This window comes from Bacillus rossius, chromosome 2, assembly GCF_032445375.1.
Source record: "Bacillus rossius redtenbacheri isolate Brsri chromosome 2, Brsri_v3, whole genome shotgun sequence".
Taxonomy (NCBI): Eukaryota; Metazoa; Arthropoda; class Insecta; order Phasmatodea; family Bacillidae; genus Bacillus; species Bacillus rossius.
In genome coordinates, this window is record NC_086331.1 from 25,600,794 (window position 1) to 25,625,428 (window position 24,635).

General features: G+C 40.2%; 1 protein-coding gene across 1 annotated transcript in view; it reads left to right on the forward strand.

Annotated features, from left to right (window-relative positions):
- The first annotated feature begins 454 nt into the window (after positions 1–454).
- LOC134529186 (uracil phosphoribosyltransferase homolog) overlaps positions 455–24,635 on the forward strand; it is a 74,335-nt gene continuing 50,154 nt past the window's right edge. Inside the window, exon 1 of the mRNA XM_063363021.1 lies at positions 455–581. Within this exon, the coding sequence (XP_063219091.1) occupies positions 478–581 (104 nt within the window). The 5' untranslated portion in view covers positions 455–477. The remainder of the gene's footprint in view (positions 582–24,635) is intronic.

Here is a 24,635-nt window from a genome sequence, read left to right on the forward strand (position 1 = left end):
GATTTAAAAATATGTCAGGAAGTAATTTTTTTTTTTAATTTTTATAATTTTTTTAGAAAAGAATTCATTTTGCTAGTAGGTATAACCACCTAAGTTGGCTGAAAAAAACTGTGAACTTCTAATTGCGAACATGAACTTGCTACTTCAGTAAGGGGTTTTTCTAAACATTATTCAACTAACAATTTTATTTTAATAATTTACCTACAATGATATCTACATGGATTTGTGAGATAGCATCGTCAAAAAGTACCTTTAATCATGATATTGTAGCTCAAAGTGAACGATTAAATTTAGTTACTTCTAAACATCAATAAACAAAACACACCGATTGGCTGGGTACGAGCGAATACGACTACTATATGTCTAATTTAATGGAATGGTTTTCACATTCGACGTGACTAACGATAGTTTTGTACTATCGATGTAGTCGATAGTCTTTATTCGATGGGTCTCATCACTAGTTGATAAACAAATTTAATGGGGACAACGAAATTTGATTCACTAGAAGAGTATGGCCTTAACGTCAAGATATTACCGTCCAATGACCAAGTTAAAGAGTTGCAGACGATTCTGAGAGACAAGTAATAATCATTTAGCGCCATTTTTTTTTATTGTAAGAGCACGTGGGGATTTGGCGCGTGTATGATGTGTGTGACGTGTGTAAAAGGTTGAGTGGGGATAGCTTACAATCGCTTACGTGTAGGTGAAAGTAGTAGTGATACGAATCTTTACTATTACTTGCAAAATTACTGCTGTACAATAATTACTTGAATATTAAAACGTATATAAATTGTAGGTAAACAATAAATTAGTGGATAGTTAAAATAATCTACTGGGTTTACCTTTCCGTTTGTGTACCTATTTGAGTAATTTATGCGTCGATTGCGGTTGATCTCGTGTTTAGTTAGAATATTAATATTTTAAAAATTCCTAACAATAGTAAATTTGTTGTCGAAGTAGTTGCAATAACTTTTATTACAAGAAGGAAAGGAAAGTTAATGTTCATGAGTAATATTATTTGATGTTAAAAATATATATTTTTTAAATTTTGGTATTTAAGGCCTTACGAAAATTAGGTTAGTTATGTAGTTTACAAAATAATTTGTAGGTTTCCTTTAATGTTATTGTATTAGGTAACCATATAAATTTTCAGGGTTATTATACCTTATGTATGGCTCTCTTCTCAGGATTCACATTTCTGCACTCCTGATAATCCATGTGCTTAACATCTAGACAAACAAATTTAGGCTGTGTCTCTTGCATGATTTTTACTTTCAGAAATTTATTGTTGGTTATGCTCATGGACATTTTTAAAAACCTAGCTTAAAATGTTTAGGTGTAGTAAAACCTAGTTTACATATAGGTAGTCCATTGCTGTAGGCCTAATAGGTTTTTTTTTAAAGTGTAGTAATTAATGGGACTATTCTAGAACGTGACACCATACAATTTTTCATAGAGTCACCAAAATGGCATCGCTTACGTAATTATCACCCCTAATTTATTTTGGGAGAAGTGCGGGTATATGGGTATTTTGGGCTGGGAATATATTCTATATTTTTAACTTATGTCATTTTCTTATTATTTTTTTGCTGTATGGTTAACTAGAATAATATTATGATACCAGTAACACATTTTCTTGAAATTTAAGATTTCTTTACAACTAAATACGGGTATCGCTATTCGGATAGTATAGTTCAGTAATTTTATTACAATGTGGTCTTTTTTAGAAATTTATAGTAAAATTCAGAAAATACTTTTTTTTTCGAAAACTAGAAATTTTTTGTATTTACCTTGAAAACAGTCTTTATATTCCAACTGGTTTCTGAGAAATCACATTTTATAGCTTACATATTACCTATGCATTGATGCAGCTGTCACAATTTTTTTTACGTTCTCATACACGGAGAATCACAGAATCTGCAAACCTAATATTCACAACAGTACATTCTGAGGCTGCGTATTTCTAATGGTTTTGTAGTAATTACTACAATTCCAGGCTTGAATAGTTCGAAAGTTCACTGTAGTTTATTGAAGTTCGCTGCTCGCATGAGCAATTCAGTAGCACATACTTAGTGCAGGATAAAAATGCTCATGAAAGATGCTCATGTCATCTTTCATCTTTCATAGACTTATGTGAAGGAGAAATTAGAGAACAGTTGAGATACATTAAAAATACTGTTAAAAAGTTTGGACGGTTGATTAGGTTAGTATAACTACCTACTTTCAAAATACTGTGAAATCGTGTGAACTGTTGGTTAGGTCAGGATAGCTACATTGTTAATTGATAATTCCTAAGCAATGATTAAAAATATTTGAAAGTAAATTTAATGTAGTTATACTAACCTAACTGTTTTAAAGTATTTTCAATATATAGCTAACCTTACGTAATAGACCATTCTCCATATTTGACTTAAGTTCTCCAAAACCTAAACACATGGACCCACACAGGTAAGCAAAATATGGCGGCGACTGCTTCAATGCACAGGTATTGTAATGTAAACTATAAACAGTGATTTCTTATAAACCAATGGGAATTTTAAGACTCTGTTTTCAGGGTAAAGAGAGGAATGCCTTTAGTGTTTGAAAAAACCATTTTTCAAATTTTATAATTTTATTTACGGAAAAGCCGCGATGCAAGAATTTTATCTATATTTCACATTTTTAAAATAATTAGATACTGGTATCACAAATTAGAGTACACCGGGTGGGACTGTACTCTAATTCATGATACCAAGAATACTTTGATACCTACATTCAGGGCCGCAACTAGGGGGGTGCAAGCGGGGCGTAGGCCCCGGGCGCAAAGCTGTGGGGGCGCCGAAATCGCTTGCATTGTAATTCCTACTACAACTGGTAACTGGTAAAAATTTTTTGCATGGAAGTTACAGAAGCACAGAAACTGTTAAGTACATGTAGGTATGGAAAATGCTTAAATAGCACCATTTTTCCGTGGGAGGGCCCCCGGAAAACCGCTTTATTGGTGTGGTATGTGCAAAAAAAAAGGGGGGGGGGCGCATGAATCCATTCATGCCCCGGTTGCCAGAGACTCTAGTTGCGGCCCTGCCTACATTAATATTAGGGTGATTGTACCAATTAATGAACATTTAAGGCAAATCCTGATATAAAAATTCTTTATTAGTATGAAATTATTTTTCTGAATGTTATGGTAGGTTTTTTTGGATTATTAAACATCTGCACTGAAGTAAAAAAAATATGAACTACTTCAACAATGAACATAATATAAAAATAACTAATTTATACAAATAGTGCAAAAACACCAGTGACTGAACACTTCATTCCAAATACTGAACACACACTTCCCAATGAATGAACAAGTACTGAGCAATGCAAGATAGGCCACTAATAGGCCTATGAAGTAAAGAAATACGAAGTCAAATCATTAGCAGACCTTAGGCCTACATGCTTAAAAAGTTAAGTAGGCTACATGAAACACAAAGTTACGGAATTTAGATACATGTTTTGATGCTGCAAGGTAACATTGATTTGTATTCTACGTGCATCAATTTTCTTTGATTTCAATATCATTTCTAAAAATATATTTTATCCTGTCTCCTGCACTTTCAATAAGTGGTTGTGGCAAAATTGCAACAATATCACTAAAACTTATGTGTGAAACATCACTATCAACAACACGAAATGTTCTATTGTTTTCTGTCGACTTCAATCCTACAACTTTAATTTCTTCCCCTTGCACCTCCTGTGTCACACATACATACTTGTAGTACTGTCCTACATTCTTCTTTGCTCCTGACTTAAACTTAACTAAAATATATGTGCCAGGGATAACATCTTTTCTCTCATAGTCTTTCTGAAATTCTGCTTGTGTCTCAGGAGGCCTACTAGTAACAGTAGTTGTTTCACCAACTTTGTCTTTAGTCTTTCTTCGTTTAATAGCCGGTCTATTATTCACTGTTGCGTGTAGTCTTTTCTTTCGATTTTCTTTTTTCTCTTGCTGGATTTTCTGTTTTGCCTTCTTTTCGTCTTCCTTCTTAACCTGCAATTCACGCCATTTGTTTGAAGATATTGCATATATTTGTTTTTCTTTCTGTACTCTTTTTATTGCTTTTTTCTCATTAACTCGTGGCCAGTGCAAGTGCTGCTCCCACAAATCTATTTCTTGGTCACTTGTTTTCTCAATCTCCTTTTCAGTTGCATTATCTTCATTACAGTGCTGGTTTCCATTTTCTTTTGGATCTTTACAATCAGTTCGCAACTTATTTTCCACTTCTTCAAGTATCATGCTCATGACATCTTCCACAATGTCTCTTACACAGATTTCTTCAGTACTTTTACTTTTGTTTGTGTATCCTTCATCATTACACAGCATTCCAGTTTCTTCTTCTTCCTCTACTTCAATAACATTCAAATTTTTTCTGGTTCCACTTGGGATGTTCATACTAATTTCTTTTCTGAAACCATCATTACATGACAGTACAGTTGCTTCTTCCTCTACCTCAGCAATGTACAAATTTTCTCTGGTTCCATATGTGATGTTTGTGTCATCCATACCATGAAAAACAATACCATCAATTTCAATTGGAAGGGAACCAATATCTAACAAGTCAGTCTCGGTTGTTAAAGTAATGTCGTCAATACCAGGAATGTCGGTGGCATTCAACAATTCACATTCGTCTTGATTGTTGGCATTCTGAGTAGCTTGTCTGTCATGGCCAACTTGACTTTTCTCATTGACTTGCTCTCTGCAGGCTTTCCAGACTTTGAATAGACTACTATTTGAAACTGGCAAAGAAGTATTTTCTTCTGTCTGCAAAAATTGTTCTGTTTTGTTTGGTCCGATCAAGTATTCAATAACTTTCACAGCTATTTTGAAGTCATTCTTTGTTGGTACGGTCTGCTCTTCTTGGCATCTTTCTTTTTTCAGCTCCTGTCGCCTGTGAGAGATACATTTTGTGTAGTCAACATTTTCAGGATTACAGGGGAACAAACCACAAGCTCTGAAACCACTAATTATTACATCTGGTTTAATCGCAGCATCGAAAGCTTCTTTAAATATATGAGCAAAATTTGCTTTTGTAATATTTCCGCAGGACTGTTTGTGAGAGTGATACACTTTTCTCCACATTACTTTTAAAGCCCGGAACACTGTCACATCACATGGTTGCAGTATGTGAGTTGCATTGGGAGGCAGGCAGTAGAGGATAATTTTCTTTTCAGCACATAATTCCGACACTTCCAAACTCAAATGAGATTTGTGACCATCTAAGAACAATATCACTGGAAACACTACTCCATTGCGTGATAACCATGGCCAGAAAATGTTTGCTATGTACTCATAAAATGTACTCGAAACCATCCACCCAGAGTCCGATCTCCCAAAACCCCACTCTTCAGGAATAGTATGAGCAATGTTTTTTGGCAGCCGCTTGTATGGGTAAATTATCATGGGTGGAATAATACTCCCGTTTGCAGAAAAGCTGCACAACATTGTAATGGATTCTTTCTCTTGCCCACCTGCTATTTCGTAGAAATTCTTTAAGTCTGTAGGTCCTAAAACTTTACCAGTCTTAGGGCAAAGCTGCATTCCAGTTTCATCACAGTTTATGATTCTTGCACCATCTTGTAAAACATCTTCACACCCCTCCTCTTGCAAATGAGTCCTGAGATCATAAAACCAGTTGCTAATTTGTTCTTGCGTCACAGAAGCACGACCCTTGGAAATTATTTCAGCATTTCTTTTCCCAATAGTAGGGTGTCTTTTAAGGAACAAATCCAACCACTTCCTTCCCGGCCTATTGTCTTTCAACAGAGTCTTCCGTCCACCACTATTTAAAACTGTCTGTACAGCATCTTGAACTACATCCGGGTGCATTGGAAATCCCAATTTTGCCTTGCTTAGTATCCACATTTCTAACTTCTGTTCTTCTTTTGTTGTCAGCACAGTATCTGGTCCCATTTTTCGTTGAATAGGAACTTTGCCCATAATTTTATTATGAAGTGTTCCCTTAGGAACACCATATTTTTTAGCAGCACTATTCAAACTAAGGTTTCCTGCCTTAATATCTTCTAAAGCTGAAGTGAGGTCTTCTTCGCTATACTTAAAACGTTCATATTTCTTTCCCTGGCTCGCTGTCATTTCCGAATTATCATCCATCTGGAAAGAAATGAGCAATATCTTACTTTATATATAAATTTTGGCAATCTTAAGTACAGTAACAACATAAAAACACATTCTGAAGTGGTCTTGGTTAAAGAAATGATAAGTGTTCATTTACAAAAGCAGCTTTTCTAGTGAATGAACACCACCTAGTTTTGCTGTTCATTTACTGAATACATGCTCTCCAAGTTTGAGGTTAGACCTAATGTCTACTTAGACTTGTAGGCACAGCCATACAGGAAGCAAAGCAAGGAAAAAAAATATTTTCACTGCTACCCAGTAAATGAACACTTTTTCATTGACTAGATTTTCAATGTTTTGGCAACCAGTAACTGAACTCCTTGAAATAAACAAAACTAAGGAGCAAATTATGTCAGTTTAGTAAGGAATTTGCTATTTAAATGCTGCTTTAATCTACAGACATTAATCAAGTTACTTTATTTGACTGTTAGAATAAAAATTGCTAAGCCTAAAATTATGAAATAATCCTCACCTTAACAGCTGAGGCATTCAGGTGGCCATATCCACATCATCACTATTACCATTTGAGCTGTAAAGAAAATGGTGGCACTGTGTCACTTGAAATGACTGCACTGCCATCTATATGTTTACAAGAAAACTACAAAAAATTGATGGAACTATACAATCCAAAGATATCTTATTTTTTAAAGATAATCCCAGAGGTTCATTCAATGGTACGTGTTCAGTAATTGGTACAATCACCCTAGTACATGAACAACAACACTGATATCAACTTATGAGAAAGCCATGAATTATTCTCTTTCATTCGCCTACTTCTATGATGTCATTCACTTTCCCTACCTTTCCCCTCCCCTTCAATATAAGTTTCTTCAATTGCTGGTATCGTGCTCTAGACCTGACTAACTTAAGTTATATTTAGAAATTTACAAAATAATTTGTAGGTTTCCTTTACTGTTGTTATTTTTATTATGTAACTATAAATTATCAGGATTATTATATCTCTGATGTATGGCTCTCTTTTACTCAGAATTCACATTTCTGCACTCCTGATAATTCATGTAAATAACATCTAGACAAACACATTTAGGCTGCGTGTCGTGCATGATTTTTCCTTTCAGAAGCATTTGTTGGGCTATGAGCATGAACATTTTTTAAAAACCTAGCTTTGTAGGTTGAAAATGTTTTGGTGTACTAAGTAAAATTTATGTTAAATATAGGCCATACATAAAATGTTGTAGTAGGGTTATTTTTTTGGAGTGTAGTAACTTATTTTGTAATTTTGTAGAGTAGGTTTTAATCGGAAAAAATAAAAGTAATTCAGAAGGCGAGCCACTTTTCCATAAATATATTAATAACAATTCCAAAAGCCTTTTTTTCCCTCCATCTGACAGGTTTCCCAGTTATTATCTAAGAGCGTGTTGTGATACGCTCAAGGAGTTAATCAGTAATCAACAATTTTAAAGAGTGGTTATGTTGGGTAAGGTACGGTACATTAAATTATGAGAATGTTTGGTTAGGTTGACTACATTTAAAATACTTTAAGATTTTGTGAATTTTGTTTAGGTTACCTATTACCTACATATTATATATTTTTGAATTGTGTAAACAGTTGGGTAGCTACATTAAAAATAATAGTAAAATTTACTAGTTTGGTTAATTTAGCTACATTTTAAAGGCTACTTGGAATTCCTTACCAATCATTCAAACAATTTTATAGTAATTGTAATATAGCTAACCTAACTCAACTAACCATCTACATTATTTTAAATATTTAAAAAAAAATTGTTAACATAACCTAACCGGTAACTAACTTTGCAGCTTTTCCGTTAATAAGTGGGTGATTCTACAATTATAGGATATTTCTGTAGGCCTATACCTAAAAATCAAAATGTCAAATACGTTTTAAAATTTCCAAAAAAAATAATTTTAATACTTTATAAGAGGTAGGCCTACATAATTATGGCATGGTATCAGCAAAGCTTAAATATTTTTATACCTATGTTTTTGTTTTCATTTTTGTATACTTTCACAACCATGTAAATGACATGTGGGCATGTTAATGACATTCATGAGCATGTGAATGATCAGATATACAGCAAATACAAAATTAAATGCAATTTGATTGATTAATATAAAATGTTTTAATTATACTCTGAAACAAACTCTTGCTAGGATTACTTTGAAATTTAGCATAAGTTTTTTTCACTTTCACAAATTTTAAATTTAGTTTAACACTTAGGGTCTTCGCAGTACTTCACTACAGAGTTTATCAATTTTTGATTTTTCAGGCACTTTGAATTTGGTTGATGATGCTGGAATAGGTGGTTTGATCATGCACAAAATTCCTTCTCTTGGGTGTAGTTAACAAAAGTATTTTTTCAGAACATCTGGTGCTGCTGCCAAGTTCAATATTTTTTGGCACTTCATGATCTATCTGCAAACTTTCTTCCCTTGAATGGTGAGAGACAGTGTCTAAATCACTTTCTGGAGGTGAATCTTGAAAAATTTCTTGCAAACCTTTCTTTTTCTTTCTGTATGCAGCTGTTTCTTTTCCAGTTTTTGCATTTGTTCCTCAGCTGTCTATGAGACATGTCCTTTACTAATTTACCTACACCTTTTTCTTTATTTTTTATGTACCCCTGCTTCTCTTTTAATTTATGTTGTTCATTTTTTGTAGATCTTCCCTCAACTTCTTTCTTCTCTCCCTTTATTTCAATTTTCTTCTTTTTTTTTTTTTATGTTCTGTGAGCTTTTTTTTAGGCATGTTTTCCACGTCCTGAAAAAAAGTTTAGTTTAGTGTATTGCATCCAATATAAAGTACATGAGTGATAGGACAAGTAAGAATTGATTACAATTTTTTTTTATGATTAACAATGAACAAAATTATTTTTATTTGCACAGGTAAATCAAATGGCATTTGTAATCAGTTGTCATAAGAGGAAGGTTTACTCATTATTTGTAAATTAAAATACTGTTCACTTTTAATTTTATATACACTGTACACATAAAATCTTAAAATTGATATAAAACTGAAATAAGGCATTATTACATCCTTGACTCACCAACACATGCACACACACACAAAGCCATTTTTACACTTTATAGTACATAATAGTAGGCTACAATTGTGAAAATGTCATTCGCATAGCTTATAAGTCATTCACATGCCCAAATTTGAGGCATGTGGATGACATAGCAAACCAGCCATGTGAATGACAAAATGGTTGTTTAATGCTTCTACACAAGCCAGTTTATAAGGCAACTATGTAAAAATTTGGCCAAATGCCTTCAACTGGAAGATTTACCCAGAAGTATTATCCAAATTCATTTATATTTCATATTTAGCTATTAAAGTAAACCATGTTAATGATAGTAAATAAAAGCTCTCACCTTCAAAATGGATTAAAGTTGGTAGTTAAACAACAGTTCTTGAAATACAGTCAGCACCAACTTGCGCTAGTTAAGAAGAGACATCCATGTTGGTTTTCAGGCAGTGTAACCAGACATAACAAATTTCCTTTCTTAGTAAAAAAAAAATCTTCTTTTCAGACATGTTAATGACCAAAAATCCCTAGGACAATCACTATATTAATTTTAAAATAGTTTTTTGCCCTTTCATAGTTTGTTTAGTTAATATTTTCTTTATAGCATCATTTTAAATGAAAATAAATAATAATATTAACAGAAAACAAATAATTTCCAGTAGAAATCTGTTAGAATGTGAAAAATTACGTCAATGGGACAGGACATGTGAATGACATTTTAGGAATTTTAATTAATTTTTTTTAATAAATAAATATATTTTGGAGAATTAAATTTTTGAAAAAGTCAGTATAAACTAAAACCTAACTGTGGGGGAAAACCAATATTATAACATTGTGTAATGGAGGCTTAAATTACTTTAAGACATGAATATTCCCATATTTGTAGAATCACCCAAGTAATACAATTCTAAAAGTGGTGTTTTTCAGTACTTCAGGTGTTTCTTGTTTTACCCTGAAAACAAAATTTATAAATTCCTACTGATTTTTGAGATATTACTGTTTATTAATAACATTACAAAGCATGTGCATTGATGCGGCTAATACAATGTTTTGCTTTAACTGCGTTGCCTATCCTGTGTTTCTCTATACATAAGAATGTTTGTATTGTGTATTTGGATTTTGTGATGTAATGGGAAGTAATTAAGAATTAAAACCTGCTATATGCATTGATTATACTTGTAATCTTTATGGTCACTAGGTGAAGGCGGGAGGATATTGCGATACTGGTGTCGTGGTCCGGTCGACTAGTTCCTGACAATGCTGCTGTACTGCCGGCTACTCAGGGTTCGGTAGAGAGGGGGTTCAGGCCGCGTGGCCGAGGAACTTAGTCTCCAGAGATGAAATAAAAAAAATTCTAATAAAGTTTGATGGTCCTTTATGCACAAGACCCCGGACACTTTACATGGGGCTGCCACGTTTCCGCCTGTGACTAATTCGAGGTGGGTCGAAACCCGGTTCCGCGCACTGATCCAGTTAAGAAAATTACGGGACGTCCCGCCCGTGATGACTATCACTCCCACGGTAAAGAATATACTCCTTAAGACCCGCGCGTGATAGGATGTCTGTCTGACTGTATTCTGCACAGGCCAGAAAGAAATTAAAAGAAAAAAATAACACAGAACCTAAGACTGCGAATGACCAGAATAAAACAAAGAATCGCGACTCGCCCGAATTGACAACAGCGCACGCGTGTGCGAAAAGTAAAACGAAAACTCGCGACCGTAACTACTCAACGACAAGCTCGACTGCAAAGTATATGAAAACGTCTCCGCTCGGCAAAAGTCTAGTGGTTCTGCAAATACCGCGCCCGCTTGCCTCACCGTCCCGGAGCGACGTCCTCAAGACGTCCGTCGCCTCTCGTGCCGGGTCCACGACTGCCCTCCCACTCTCCTGCCGCGCCTGAGCGCCCGCGTCTCCCCCCTTCTCCGCGAGCCCGCGGAACACGCTGATTGGTCACAGGCGGAAGCCGCGGCCTTGGCGTCCGGTGAACAATTAAAAACTTTCAAAATACAAAACCCTTCAATACAAAATTAATTAAAATAAAATATAAGCAAAAATATGTACAAAAACGTAAAACAAAAATATATTTAACATAAAATAATAAGTCATATCCTGTAAAGCAAACATACGTCGCACGTCTCCGACACTTGCGTCGCACAACACACTCAAGAGATGGCGCTGGCGAGGCATAACGGCCTGAAGGAGCCGGGGAGACACCTGGGTCGACGTCAAATGCCCCCCCCCTCCGACGAGGTCGTTATGTCCGCCAACGCCTCTCATTTATGCACGAGTTTTCGTAGCCGCGCACTGCGTAGCACTGGGTGTGGTGGTGGGTGTGACGTCTGGTGCCGTGGGTCGTGAATTACATACCCCCTTAGTGACAAAATAAGGCAATAGGTTCATAACACTATCTCGGGGCTTCGATGGCATGACAAGACTGACTGTGCCCATCTGTGAGCATACAAAGTCCCGCAAGTACCCAGGTGCCCGTTGTGTCCTAGTGGGACGTGTCAGTTGGACGGGTGACGTGTCAAGGGATGTGTCGGGTGAAGGTGGGGCAGAAACATCCCCCACGAACTGTTCCGCCTCCTCGTCCGATGACGTCTCCGCCTCCGTTATGTCCGCAGGTCCGTCTGAACGTGACTCGTCCGTCGGCAGGGGCGGCGAACCCTTCCTGTCATCTTGCTCCTCGTCATCGTCTGTCTCAGGCTCCGTAATACGGACCGAAAAGTCAGAGTTAGTAAGACTGAAGTCTAATGGCCACAGGGGCTCCCCAAGCCTCTGGAGCTCCTGGTGTCTCCCGGCCAGACTCTCGAACCATACTACCGTCCTCGTTGTGACCTGAGGGCTGTCGCCCGTCAGCGTCTGTTCGTCTTTTGGGGGCTCCTGCGTTTGCCCTTCGTCCGGCTCTTCAATCAGCCTAGGAAGAGTCACGTCTATCTGGCTGTCCCTCGTTGACCACTCGGACACCTCGATGGCCGTGTCTTCCTGCCTCCCCCACTCACCAAGTCCTGTCTGCTCCACCGCCTGCGGCTGGTCATGCCTCCCCTCACCGTTCTGTCTCGTGTCTTGTCCTTCCACCGGGTTATTCGCCCGCTCTTCTCGTCTGTCGTCAGTGTCCCATTCGTCCCGCGGCCCATGAGGAACGCCCCTCGCGCGGCTGGTGTCGTGTGTTGCGTCCCCTCGCGTTGTTTGACGGGGACCCGTCCTCTCTTTCCCTGTCTTCGTCGTTAACTCGTCTCAAGTCGTCCCGGTGTATTTTCGATGGCCGTCCACTAGGTGTCTGGATGTAGTAGGATGTCTCGCCTGCACGACGTAACACCACCTGGGGCCCGTCCCACTTCGGGGCCAGCCCCGCGCTGAACTTGTTGGCGCTTGATGACAGATGGTGCTGTCGCACGTATACTAGGTCGCCTGGCTCAAGAGGTTTGGGAGGGCGAGTTGTCAGTGGAGTGTTATTCTGCAGGTATTGCTCCTGCCGCTGACGTGCCTGCTCTCTCATTTCAGAGAGTTCGACGCGGGGGTTCTCCCCCCATCCCCCCTCCGTTGCCGCCGCAGCCACGCGGCACTCTCCCGGGAGGGCCGACTTTTGTCCCTGCACCAGCTCCGCGGGGAGTAGCCGGTGATGGCGCTCGTCCGCCGCCGCAGGCAATACAACAGATTAGGAATGTGGACGTCCCATTTTGAATGGTCCTCTCCCAACCGGAGGCGGAGCTGAGCCTTGATCTCCTGGTTCCGCCTCTCGGTTGGGTTGGCGCGTGGGTGGTAAGTTGGGATCGTATGATGTTCGACGCCCCACCTCCGACAAGCCGTCTTCCACCTGGCTCCCTTGAACTGCCCGCCATTGTCACTTAGTAGCACTGCTGGGTAACCGAAGCGCGGGAACACCTCTCCCTCCAACAATGCCACCACAGTTCCTGAACGTACGTTGGACACTGGATATGCTTCAACCCACCTTGTGAACAGATCTGTAACTACGACCAAGAACCGCTTCCCTTTTTTGCTACGTGGGTATGGCCCCATTATGTCTAATGCCACGGTGTGGAAAGGTTGCTGGGGCCGACGGGGCCGTTGCTGCTCCTCTCCGTCTGATCTCCGCACCTTCCTATGCTGACAGAGTGGACAACGGCGGACATACTCCCAGACGTCCCTCGTGATGCCTGGCCAACAGAAAGTCTCCCTCGCGGCTCTCAACGTTTGCTCCGCTCCCAGGTGTCCTGCAAGAGAGTGGTCGTGGAAGAAGGACATGACTGCCGTCCGCGCCCCCTCCGACACGTAAATACTCCAGGACTCCATGTCCCCTGGGACCCGGACCTGGAGTGTTTCTCCTCTGCAGCGCCTGAAAGGTAGGTCTCCCGCACGGCACTCCTCCATCTGCGCCACGGTCGCCGCGTCTCCCAGTTGCGCCTGCTGCACTGCCTGTACCAAGTCTGAGAGTGTATTCACATAGCCCGAGTCAGTGTTAGGGGCGGCCTGCGTGGTCAGATAAAGGGCCGCGGGTGACGGCCCCTCTGTCGTGGATGAGACATCCCCATGGGGTGGCACCAAGTCATCCCAGCTGCCCTCGTCCTCGAACACCACGGCTGGATCAGGATGCCTAGACAACTCGTCTGCCAATTGATTTGTCTTCCCTGGCACATGTTCGACCTGAAAATCGAAGTTTTGAAGCGTCATGGCCCAGCGTGTGAATTTAGACTTCCTCCCTTGCATAGAGTTCAACCATTTCAGGCATTGATTGTCCGTACGAAGCACAAACGACCTCCCCTCTAAGTGGTGACGGTACCTGCCTACCGCCCACACCACTGCCAGGCACTCTTGTTCGTTGACATCATACTTGCGAGCAGCAGGCACGAACTTAGCACTTGCATACTCCAGGACCCGCCGCTCGCCCTCAGGCCCAAGCTGGTAGAGCACGGCCCCCATGCCCACCTGACTAGCGTCTGTCTGGAGGTACAGGGGCTCCTCCGGCCTCAGCCTGGCTAGCGTATGACACTCACGAAACAGGGCCTTGACAGCAGTCAGCGCCTGGTCCGCAGCTTCTGTCCAACGGTACTTGGTTTTGGGGGACAACAGATCAGTCAGTGGTGCAGTTACTGTGGAAAAATTTGGAATAAATGTCCTAAGCCAATTTAAGAGCCCCATCAATCGCTGGAGCTGCTTCCTCGTCCGAGGTACTGGCTTGGCCTCGATGAGATCTAGGTGCTCGGGGAGGGGGTGGCACCTATCCCCGTCAACGATGTGGCCGAGGAACTGGATTTCCTCCGCCCCGATGTGGCATTTCTTTGGCGCGCAGGTCAGACCATGTCTGGCCAGCCGCTCGAGAACCATGGCGAGATGTTGCGCATGGTCCTCCCACGTGTCCGACCAGATGATGACATCGTCCAAGTAGGCAGTCACAAACTTTCCCACATACCCGTCAAGGACTCTGACCATCATCGTCTGGAACGTCGCGGGGGCGTCCATCAGCCCGAACGGCATGGAGCAGAACTGAAATCTGCGGCCATCGGGGGCGGTGAAGGCAGTCTTTGGTCGATCCTCCAGGCGCACCGGCACCTGCCAGTACCCGGACTTCAGATCTAAGGAGGAGAAAATCTTGGCCTTGCCCAGACCAGCTAAAGCGTCTGTGATGTTTATCAAGGGTGGAGGGGCGGGAATTGTGACCGAGTTCACCGGTTTAAAGTTCACACAAAACCTCAGGGTCCCGTCTTTTTTCTTTGCCAACACTACCCGACTGTTGTAGGGTGAGTCACTGGGTTCAATTACCCCATTTCTTAACATTTCACTAATCTGTTCCTCAATTACCTGCCGTGCCCCGTGCTCAGTGTCATGTGGCTTCACGAAGACGGGTGTGTGGGGCCTGGTGGGTATGGTGTGTTCGGCATAGGTGGTGCGGCGCAGCATGTCCGTTGCCGCAAACACCCGTGGTTGCTGCGCGAGCACATCCTCAAACAACGACACAAACTCTGGAGGCACGCTATTGTGAATGTCCCCTAGACTAATGGGCGGGGAGGACTGGGGTGCAGCTCGCACGCCGATACGGTACAGAGTACGCCTGCCCTGCCGACCCACATGCACCTTACCTTCGCTGACGTCTATTGCCGCGTCTTCCTGTATCATCCAAGGTAGGCCGAGTATCAGGTCCTCTCTCAGTCCCGGAATCACCAAGGCTGTGGTCTGACTCGATTTATCACGAACACCGATGATTACCTTGGCGCACCCAGACGTGGGTGCGCAAACTCCCTGCGTTGCCAGCTGGACGTTCCCCTCGTACGGCTCCACGTCCCCCTCCAGCACCAGGTGAGCGGCAACAAAGGTCTGGCTGGCCGCCGTGTCCACCAGGGCTCGAACAGGGCGCCCGTTCAAGTGGACTGGCACCCGGAGGAGCTCGGCTGCGTCGTCCCCCAGCTGTCCGAGACGCGGAGACGCGGCCCCGCGTCTGCCAGGAACAGCCGGGACGTCCGGTTGACCGGGCTGCTCGTCGGCGACATCAGCTGATCCGGCGTTGACGGCTGGTGCCCTCTGTGTGCTGGTAGCTCTGGGTGTGATGATCGGCGTCGTCTCCTCGGAGACTCTAGTGGTGGTGTCCAGGTCCTCCCTCGGCGATTCCTCATGCTGATTGGTCCGTGTCGGCGTAGTCCTGCCCCGCTGCTTCCGCCCGTCCGGTTGTGCTGAGTTTTCCGGGCACTCTGGTGTCGACGTGACAGTTGTCCGGGCCTAACTGTCCGTGCGCCTCTTCCCCGCACTTCTGTCCTGCCCTCCCGCTGTTCGCATTCCCCGCGCCGCCGTGCTGGTGTTCCCTGTGGTGACTCCTGTGACTCAGTCAAGCTGAAACTCCGGGAACAGTGGTTGACTGTATCACTGTTCCCTACTGGAAGATTCCCGGCTGGCGCCCCTCGTCTGCCATTTTCTTCCACACACGGTTTCTGGTCGGGCAATCTACGTGCCAATGATACTCTTCCGCGGCACAGTACAGACACCTAGGTGGTCGGCCGCCAGTCGTGCGCCGGTCGACGCGGCGCTCCTCCTGACGTGTCGCCGGGTCGTGTCTAGCCACCGATCTTGCCTGTGATTGACGCGGAGGGGGTGGGGCCACGTAAGGGACAACTGCCCAGGTCTCTTCCCGATTTTCCTGTTCCGCGACACCAGATCTCTGCGCAATGTCTTTCGCAGCATTCCCGCACCTAATTGCCTGTAAGTCCCCTTCTACACTGCGCGCGAGCTCCACAAACTCCCACAAATCTAGTCCGATCGCACTGCGCAAAAACGGCCTCAAAGTTGGATGCAACTGTTCGCAGATCATTGGCAACACTGCACTCAACGGTCCATTTGTGCCTAAACGTCGGTACAGGCACACTTTTCTATGAATAAATGCCTCCGCGCTTTCCCCTTCCGCCTGCGGCATACAGTAAAGCTGTCGTTCACAACTGGCGCGCGCCATTGGTCCGTCGTAACGTCTCAACAATGTACGTTCGAACTCCTCCCACTCTGCGAGAAAATGTCCGACCTCCGCCCACCATGCCTGCGCATTTCCTCTTAACTGTTCACTCACTCTCAACACCCATCTGTCCCGCGATAAATCCTTCAATCTGTCCTTGCATGTTTGAAGAAAAATCCGCGGGTCCTCATATGCCTCCCCTGAAAAACTCGGTAACAGTTCCGGCATCTCCACTACACGCATGACCACCGGTAATTGTCCGTGCCCGCATTGCCCGCACTCAGTCACCTGTCCGCCTGCTCCGCGCCGCACTTCCCCCTGGCTAGCTGCGTCTGACTCTGCCAGTTGCTGTCCGCGACTGTTTCCCGCACTTTCCGTGTCCGTGTTTTTGTGTTGCACTGTCATTTTTTCTAACTTCATCGTGCTACCCAAAGGGCACGAGCAAGTTACCGCACCGATAAGTCCCGTTCGCGGTAATCCGCACCACTCGCATTGCTCGTAGTTATCTGCCATTATCCGTTACTCGTCTTCCCGGCGTATTCAATCTCCGCCTTATCTCGTATCTTCCCGCGACTTTATCTCCCCCAGGTCGGCGATCTCTTCCCGTCGCGAGATACCTGATCCGCGCGGCCAGCGATAAGCCGCGCTGCTCCACCGCGCGAAATACGATGCCGGCGTGAGACGCCCCGCGTTATCTCGCTCCCGCGCCGCTGTGTCGCGCCCGTTTCCTGCGCAGCTGCTCCCACGTCTCACGACTGTCTCAGCGTCTCGTCTTGCCCCGCACACGATGTCCGAAAAAACTATGTCCAATGTCCCGCGCACTACGACTTTTGCCACTGTTCAATGTTCCGCATGCGTAGTCAACATAGACAAAATTCGAAAACGTATTTTGGCTAGGCCCCACGTTGGGCGCCACATGTCGTGGTCTGGTCGACTAGTTCCTGACAATGCTGCTGTACTGCCGGCTACTCAGGGTTCGGTAGAGAGGGGGTTCAGGCCGCGTGGCCGAGGAACTTAGTCTCCAGAGATGAAATAAAAAAAATTCTAGTAAAGTTTGATGGTCCTTTATGCACAAGACCCCGGACACTTTACATGGGGCTGCCACGTTTCCGCCTGTGACTAATTCGAGGTGGGTCGAAACCCGGTTCCGCGCACTGATCCAGTTAAGAAAATTACGGGACGTCCCGCCCGTGATGACTATCACTCCCACGGTAAAGAATATACTCCTTAAGACCCGCGCGTGATAGGATGTCTGTCTGACTGTATTCTGCACAGGCCAGAAAGAAATTAAAAGAAAAAAATAACACAGAACCTAAGACTGCGAATGACCAGAATAAAACAAAGAATCGCGACTCGCCCGAATTGACAACAGCGCACGCGTGTGCGAAAAGTAAAACGAAAACTCGCGACCGTAACTACTCAACGACAAGCTCGACTGCAAAGTATATGAAAACGTCTCCGCTCGGCAAAAGTCTAGTGGTTCTGCAAATACCGCGCCCGCTTGCCTCACCGTCCCGGAGCGACGTCCTCAAGACGTCCGTCGCCTCTCGTGCCGGGTCCACGACTGCCCTCCCACTCTCCTGCCGCGCCTGAGCGCCCGCGTCTCCCCCCTTCTCCGCGAGCCCGCGGAACACGCTGATTGGTCACAGGCGGAAGCCGCGGCCTTGGCACCCGGTGAACAATTAAAAACTTTCAAAATACAAAACCCTTCAATAAAAAATTAATTAAAATAAAATATAAGCAAAAATATGTACAAAAACGTAAAACAAAAATATATTTAACATAAAATAATAAGTCATATCCTGTAAAGCAAACATACGTCGCACGTCTCCGACACTTGCGTCGCACAACACACTCAAGAGATGGCGCTGGCGAGGCATAACGGCCTGAAGGAGCCGGGGAGACACCTGGGTCGACGTCACTGGGAAGCCTTGGTGGTTGGTGCAGAGCAGTTTTTCATGTGATTTAATATACGAGAAGTAATCCGTCTAAACCTTACTGGCTCAGAACCAAAACAAAAAAAAAAAAAATTGAGAGGTGTAGCCGACCTTTAACAACAGACGTGTAATGAATAAGAATATCTTTGTAAGGCTTAGCCAGCAATTGGCTGAAACTGGGCGTTTCATACTCCAAACTGTTTATGGCTAACCCTAAATGTCTGCACTGAGCTCGTTGCCTGCTTCCTGCGCTGCGATTGCACGTTCTCTCAGCCAGTGTAGTGGTCCCGTGAAGCCCGCCCTAGTTTTCATTTCCAGACATATATTTGTTGACAAAAAATGCTTCTTTTTTCATTCACTGCCACCCCAATTTATGCCCATCAATTTGGGAAAAAAGTGGCTGTAGTACAAATATATACTAGTATTGCTAGTGTACCTGGGTAACAGAATGTCCTCTTTTTGTAACTTTTTAAACTGTAACTTACGTGGCTTTTCTAAGAAACTATTAAATATCCTCTTTTTTCAGTAGAAGTGAAATTATTCTCTTTTATTTTTATTCTGTATGCTTTTTTAAACACTATTAATTCATTTTTGATATGTAACAATCTTATGTCTCGGTATATGGTATTTGATAGAAGTAAGTTCGTAAATGGAACGGAAATGTATCCCTAAACACATTGCTGCCATCTGTGGAAGTCTCGGAGATCTCGAAAAGATGGCAGACCCTCATAATTTAGCCATGTATAATAAATTTCACAAACATCAGGGGAGATACTAAGCAGGTTGGTGTGCCAAACTAAACTTTATAATGTTTGTTATAATTTATATTCATAAACAGAAATAATCACAACTTAAAAAATATGCGGTACAATTTTGACAATCGTTATTGAACATTGAAATGTAGAGATAGTGCAGCATTCGTCATACTGTAGATACACAAGAAATTGTTAGCCTACATAGGTATATTCAATGCCATATTGAATAAAAAATATCTTAATGAAATTTTTACTGCTAAATCTTGAATGTTGAATAATCTTAATAAGGTTAAGGTTTGTTTGTAGGTAGTACTTACATACTGATATCTGTTGTTTAGCTAAAACAAATATACATACATAATCTTAGTGTTATAATATGTATTTTTAAATGTTTCAGGTTGATTTTGTTTTAATGTATCTATTGGACTGCAACTTTTAGCTTGAAAAATACATAAAATATAGCGCTGCATTCGTAATGCGTTAGAGAACCAACAATCTTTTTAATATCTTTGATGCAATGTTTGTTCAAACACAATTTTCCTGGCCAATAAATTATACGTATTTTTAAAATTGTGATTATATGTTATGACTATCCAAGTTTACAAAATGTATTCAAGGATAGTTTCACCACCATAAAGTTTACTTTGGCACACCAATACGCTGAGTACATCTCCCCATGTTCGCATAAGTTAATATATATTAGGGTGCATGTTGCCAGACGTGGGTCCACCGTCTTGACAACTTCAGCTCGTTACTATAGCAGTTACTGCATGCATGCGCATTGGACTACCGACCTGTAAAATTTCCATTGTGTAATGCGCACTTATTTCATTGCATTTCTGGTGCATACTAAATTTTCACCCTCAACATGCTTAAAGAAACGCAGAAACGCAGGCGATGATAATTCCAGTCAAGGGGGAAATGTCACAGGTTCAGCATTGAGGCATTTATATGCGATGCGCTTGGTACTCCTGTTGTTTGGTTAGCCCTGAAAAATCAATAATACAATCTTGATAAACAGAATTATAGTTAGGTTTTAAAAAGGAGAAAATGTTTTACCCTTTTTCCATTACATGAATAATTTTAGTATATTTATAATGCTCTGCATTATTTTTAAGAATTCTAGGTTAAATTTCATGTCCAAGTTTCATATAAGTTTATTGCAACATGAGAACACGTGAATTTGCTCATTACCGTGGTAAGATCTTTACACATCACTAGCGAGTAGGGTACTGGAAGATTCGCTCACATTTTTTTTAATGATTCTCTCCTTGGGGTAGCATACAATTTATTGACCCTGAGTACAATGTCCGAATAATAAAAAATTATGGATCTTTTTTTGTGTTATGTCAGTTGCATAAATTTACTCAAATAATAAGTAAAAGCAAACTTAGAATGTATTAAAATTCTTTCAAAAATTAGTTTTTACAATTATTTTTCCCAGAATTATATGGTGCACTTTTAACTATTTCTTTGTCTATTTATATTTTATGTGGCTAGTGAATTTAACATAACACTATTAAAAAATTATTTATTGTGTTTTCTTTTTTTATCTCATTTAGTTGTACATACCTTCTTTATTGTGTTTCTCATCTGGTAACCCTACTCAAAAAGCATTTTTAAAATTTATTTCTAGCCATATACTTGCTATTTAAAAATGATTCAATCTTATATACTTTTCTAATATTAACACTCATAACCATAAATCAAGTCTAAGCTAAATTGTAATATTTACATGTTGGAAACTTAACAGCTTGTCTAACATGTGCACACATTTGCTAAACATCTGCTGTTGTTTTTAAACAATAATCAAACATCTCACTAACAAAGAAAATATTTTCAAAAAACAATAATTTATTGTTTTTCTTTCAATAAATTATCAAATACGTTTGATACTTTTTTTTATTTTAATTTTTTATTGAAACCATATTGATTTTTGATTGGAAAATTGTTATGGTCCAATCTTTAAAAAATATAAAATTTTTTTTTTTTTTGTTTATTTCTGTCAAATATTCTACATTGTTATAATGTTAGTTACACAATGTTAACTTAACATTATAAGAACCTACCTGTTGCCAACAATTGTTTCCAACACTGTCTCAACATTGAACCAGCAGAATACTTATGTATACTGAAAAGGAATTATAATTTTATTTAAAATTGATTATTTCCTGTTATTGTAGATTGATTGTTACATTTATTCTCACAATAAATATATGTTCTCACAGTTTTTCATGTTTACATTTTACAACATATAAGCTATACAATACCAAAAAAGTCTCAATTAAATAACGTATGATATCTATGCTAAAAACCTGGAACTTTAATTTGCCACATGGAGTATTTATTATATTTTTATTTAAAATAATAGTAGTATGTTAAAATGATATTCTACATTTGCATAGTGCTGGTGAAACAATGTTGGTCCAGCATTACAATAAGTAGACCTACCTTTCATCAAACTGTTATATTTTTTTTAATTTCCCTGAAGATAATGCAGAGAGAACTTTTTTTCTTCAGAAAAAAATTATTGTATCTGAAAAAATTTCATAATTTATAAAATTTAAGAAAATAATTTTTTTTTAAACCCACTTACTTTATATGTATTTACAAGATATTGGAATAAGTACCAATCAACAATTTTTCAATGCCACTGGCACAAGGAACCCTGCTATAACATTTCTGTAGACCCAAAAAATTGATCCTCTATATGATTTCATGACTAAAACTGAATTAAAAAAATGTTTGGATAAATAATGAAATTAACACTTTCAGGTAGATGGGAAACTAATAAAAATTAGCTGTTAGGTTTCAGTTCTTCATAGGTGGTTATAATTTGTTATTTAATTATGAGAAGTTAAAGAAAAACAATGTTACACATATTCTAGATGTGAGTCGCTGGTTAATCAGTGTATGTTACCGACTACAAACATTTCCTTCTCATGAGCATTAAAAGTAAAATAATATACTGGTATACACAGTTTCTCAAATTTTTCATGAAAAATACTTTAATAGAAAAACTCAAATGTTTGCTTTTTTTATGAATAAATTCTACAAATAAAATCCAAATTCTAATTTATAATATAGTTAGCAAAGTATAGGTATTTATTGAAACAAAAAATCTTGTTTGCACAATCTGAGCAAGGTGCTAGAGTACTGTGATAAATCACAAGATTCACGCTACGAAGGACCTGGGTTCAAATATCAGATCGGCCATCCTGATTTAAGTTATTTTTTGGTTTTCAGTTAACACTCCAGGCAAATGCCAGAATTGTTTATTACCATAGACCATAGCAAATTCCTTCCCTGATAGCTCTAATATTTGTTTTTGTGTTTCAGTCTGTATTGACTTTGTCGACATTAAAGCAAAAAAAAAAAGCTAATGACAATGAAGTCTAAATGAAGTAAAATATAAAAATTCAATGTGAGGGATTGGCATCTTACAAATATTAATTTGAAGCTTGTTTGTTATTGAAGGCAGGCTCTGATGAAAGTTCCACCTAGAACTGCTGCCCAAGCTTGTATACAAGTAGTTGTGGCTGGTTATATGAGATAACATGTTACAGAATACTAAACACGTAGCGATTGTAAAGTATTCTTTAATGCACCTTGTCGATTTTATTTAGTGTGATGATGCATTTTTATTTATATAAAGATTGTTTGTATTGTAATTTTTCCATAATCATGTAAGGTTTAAACATTTAAATTTTATTTTTTTTGTTATTTATATGGACATCTTTTATCACCAAATGATACTATAACTGCTACATTTTCCATACTATAGGAAAACCTACAGATATTGTAGCACAATTTAAAGTTGGAACTTCCAGGAAAACAACTAGCGGACTACTTAAACTTACATAGACCGTTGCACACCAGCAGTGAATCTTCAAAGTTAACTTCCATTGTGGTATCAACTATCAAGGCCTTTGTAGTAATTAAGGAACTCATACACACTTGAGCATACTCAGCCAGGGAATCTCTTGTATAACTACAAACCAAATATGCTTGTTAAATCCACACACTTTCAAACCTTGGAGGCGGCCTAATGCTGTTTGATGCTCTTGACCTAACGTCTCAAATTACAAAATTAAATTACAATCATCACTGTTGGTCGCTCTATAATCTCATGTGACCCAGTAGAAAAAGAAAACAGAGGGTTTGAGCTAATTATTTTCAGCTTTTAATAAACTGAACCATGTAGATACCTCTTTAAATAAAGCCACAGGAATTCAAAATTAAAGAGTAATTCATCTTTTAAATAGGCACTGAGATGTGTTTCTTATCGAATAGGAAAGCATTGCTGTAATTATGGTGTTAGCATAAATATACTTTCAGGATAAAGTTGACCATGCATGACCTTAAGGTGACCATGCAGTCTTCTTGTTATTAAGGCACCTTTATGGGGTTTTAGAAGTGGTCTTATAATTTCTTGATGGAATATTAAAGATAGGCTTTCTGTATATACCTGTCCTACTTACAATACTTTGTACCAAATTATTTCATGCTTATAAACTCTTGTGAACACTCACATTTTAGCCTTTTTCGCTTTTCAAAAAATACTTTTAAAAAACATACTATCATATTCAATGCAGTGACTTATATGCATTTTGTATTCATTCACCTTCAATAAATCTTAAACAATTTGTAAATGATGTGTTATAACCCAGAGTTGTGCACGCCATCAGGCAGCCCAGCTAGGGCGTGAGGATGGGGTGAAAGTAAGAGGTGTGATAATGAAATGTAAATGAATAGGCCTAAGTGGTTAGGAAAGGAAATGGAGCGAAACTACTTGCTCTCAAGTCATTATTTTCTATCAGCCGAAAACTTTTAGTTACCACTTGCTTACTGCATGTTAGAGGTGTCAGAACAATGGCACGAGCATTTTCCTGATGAAAATACAGCCCAAGCCATATAGCACCAAGTTAAAGGATGAAACTGTTCTCATAGAAATATTTAATAAAAAAAATCTGAAAACATACAGATTTATTTGTTCAGAAGATGACTTTGTTTATTCATAAAAAAATGACAGTGTTTTTTATTCACTTTTAATGAAGAAAAACCGAATCCAGTTATATCATCCATGATTAAATAAATAAGTCACAAAAAAAAGTATAATAATTTACGAACATTATCAGAGCTCAAGGTAACCTTTCAAAACTATGCAGAATTTCTAATCATCTATTTCCAAATTAGACACACTACATTATAAATAAAATAAATTTTGAAAGATGTGACAAAATGACTTTAGCATTTCCTTTTATGTTTACCTGAATAATGATTTAATTTCTGTACTTGAATTCAAAATAAATTGTGTTAAAGTTTTGAGAGAGTGAGATAGACTAG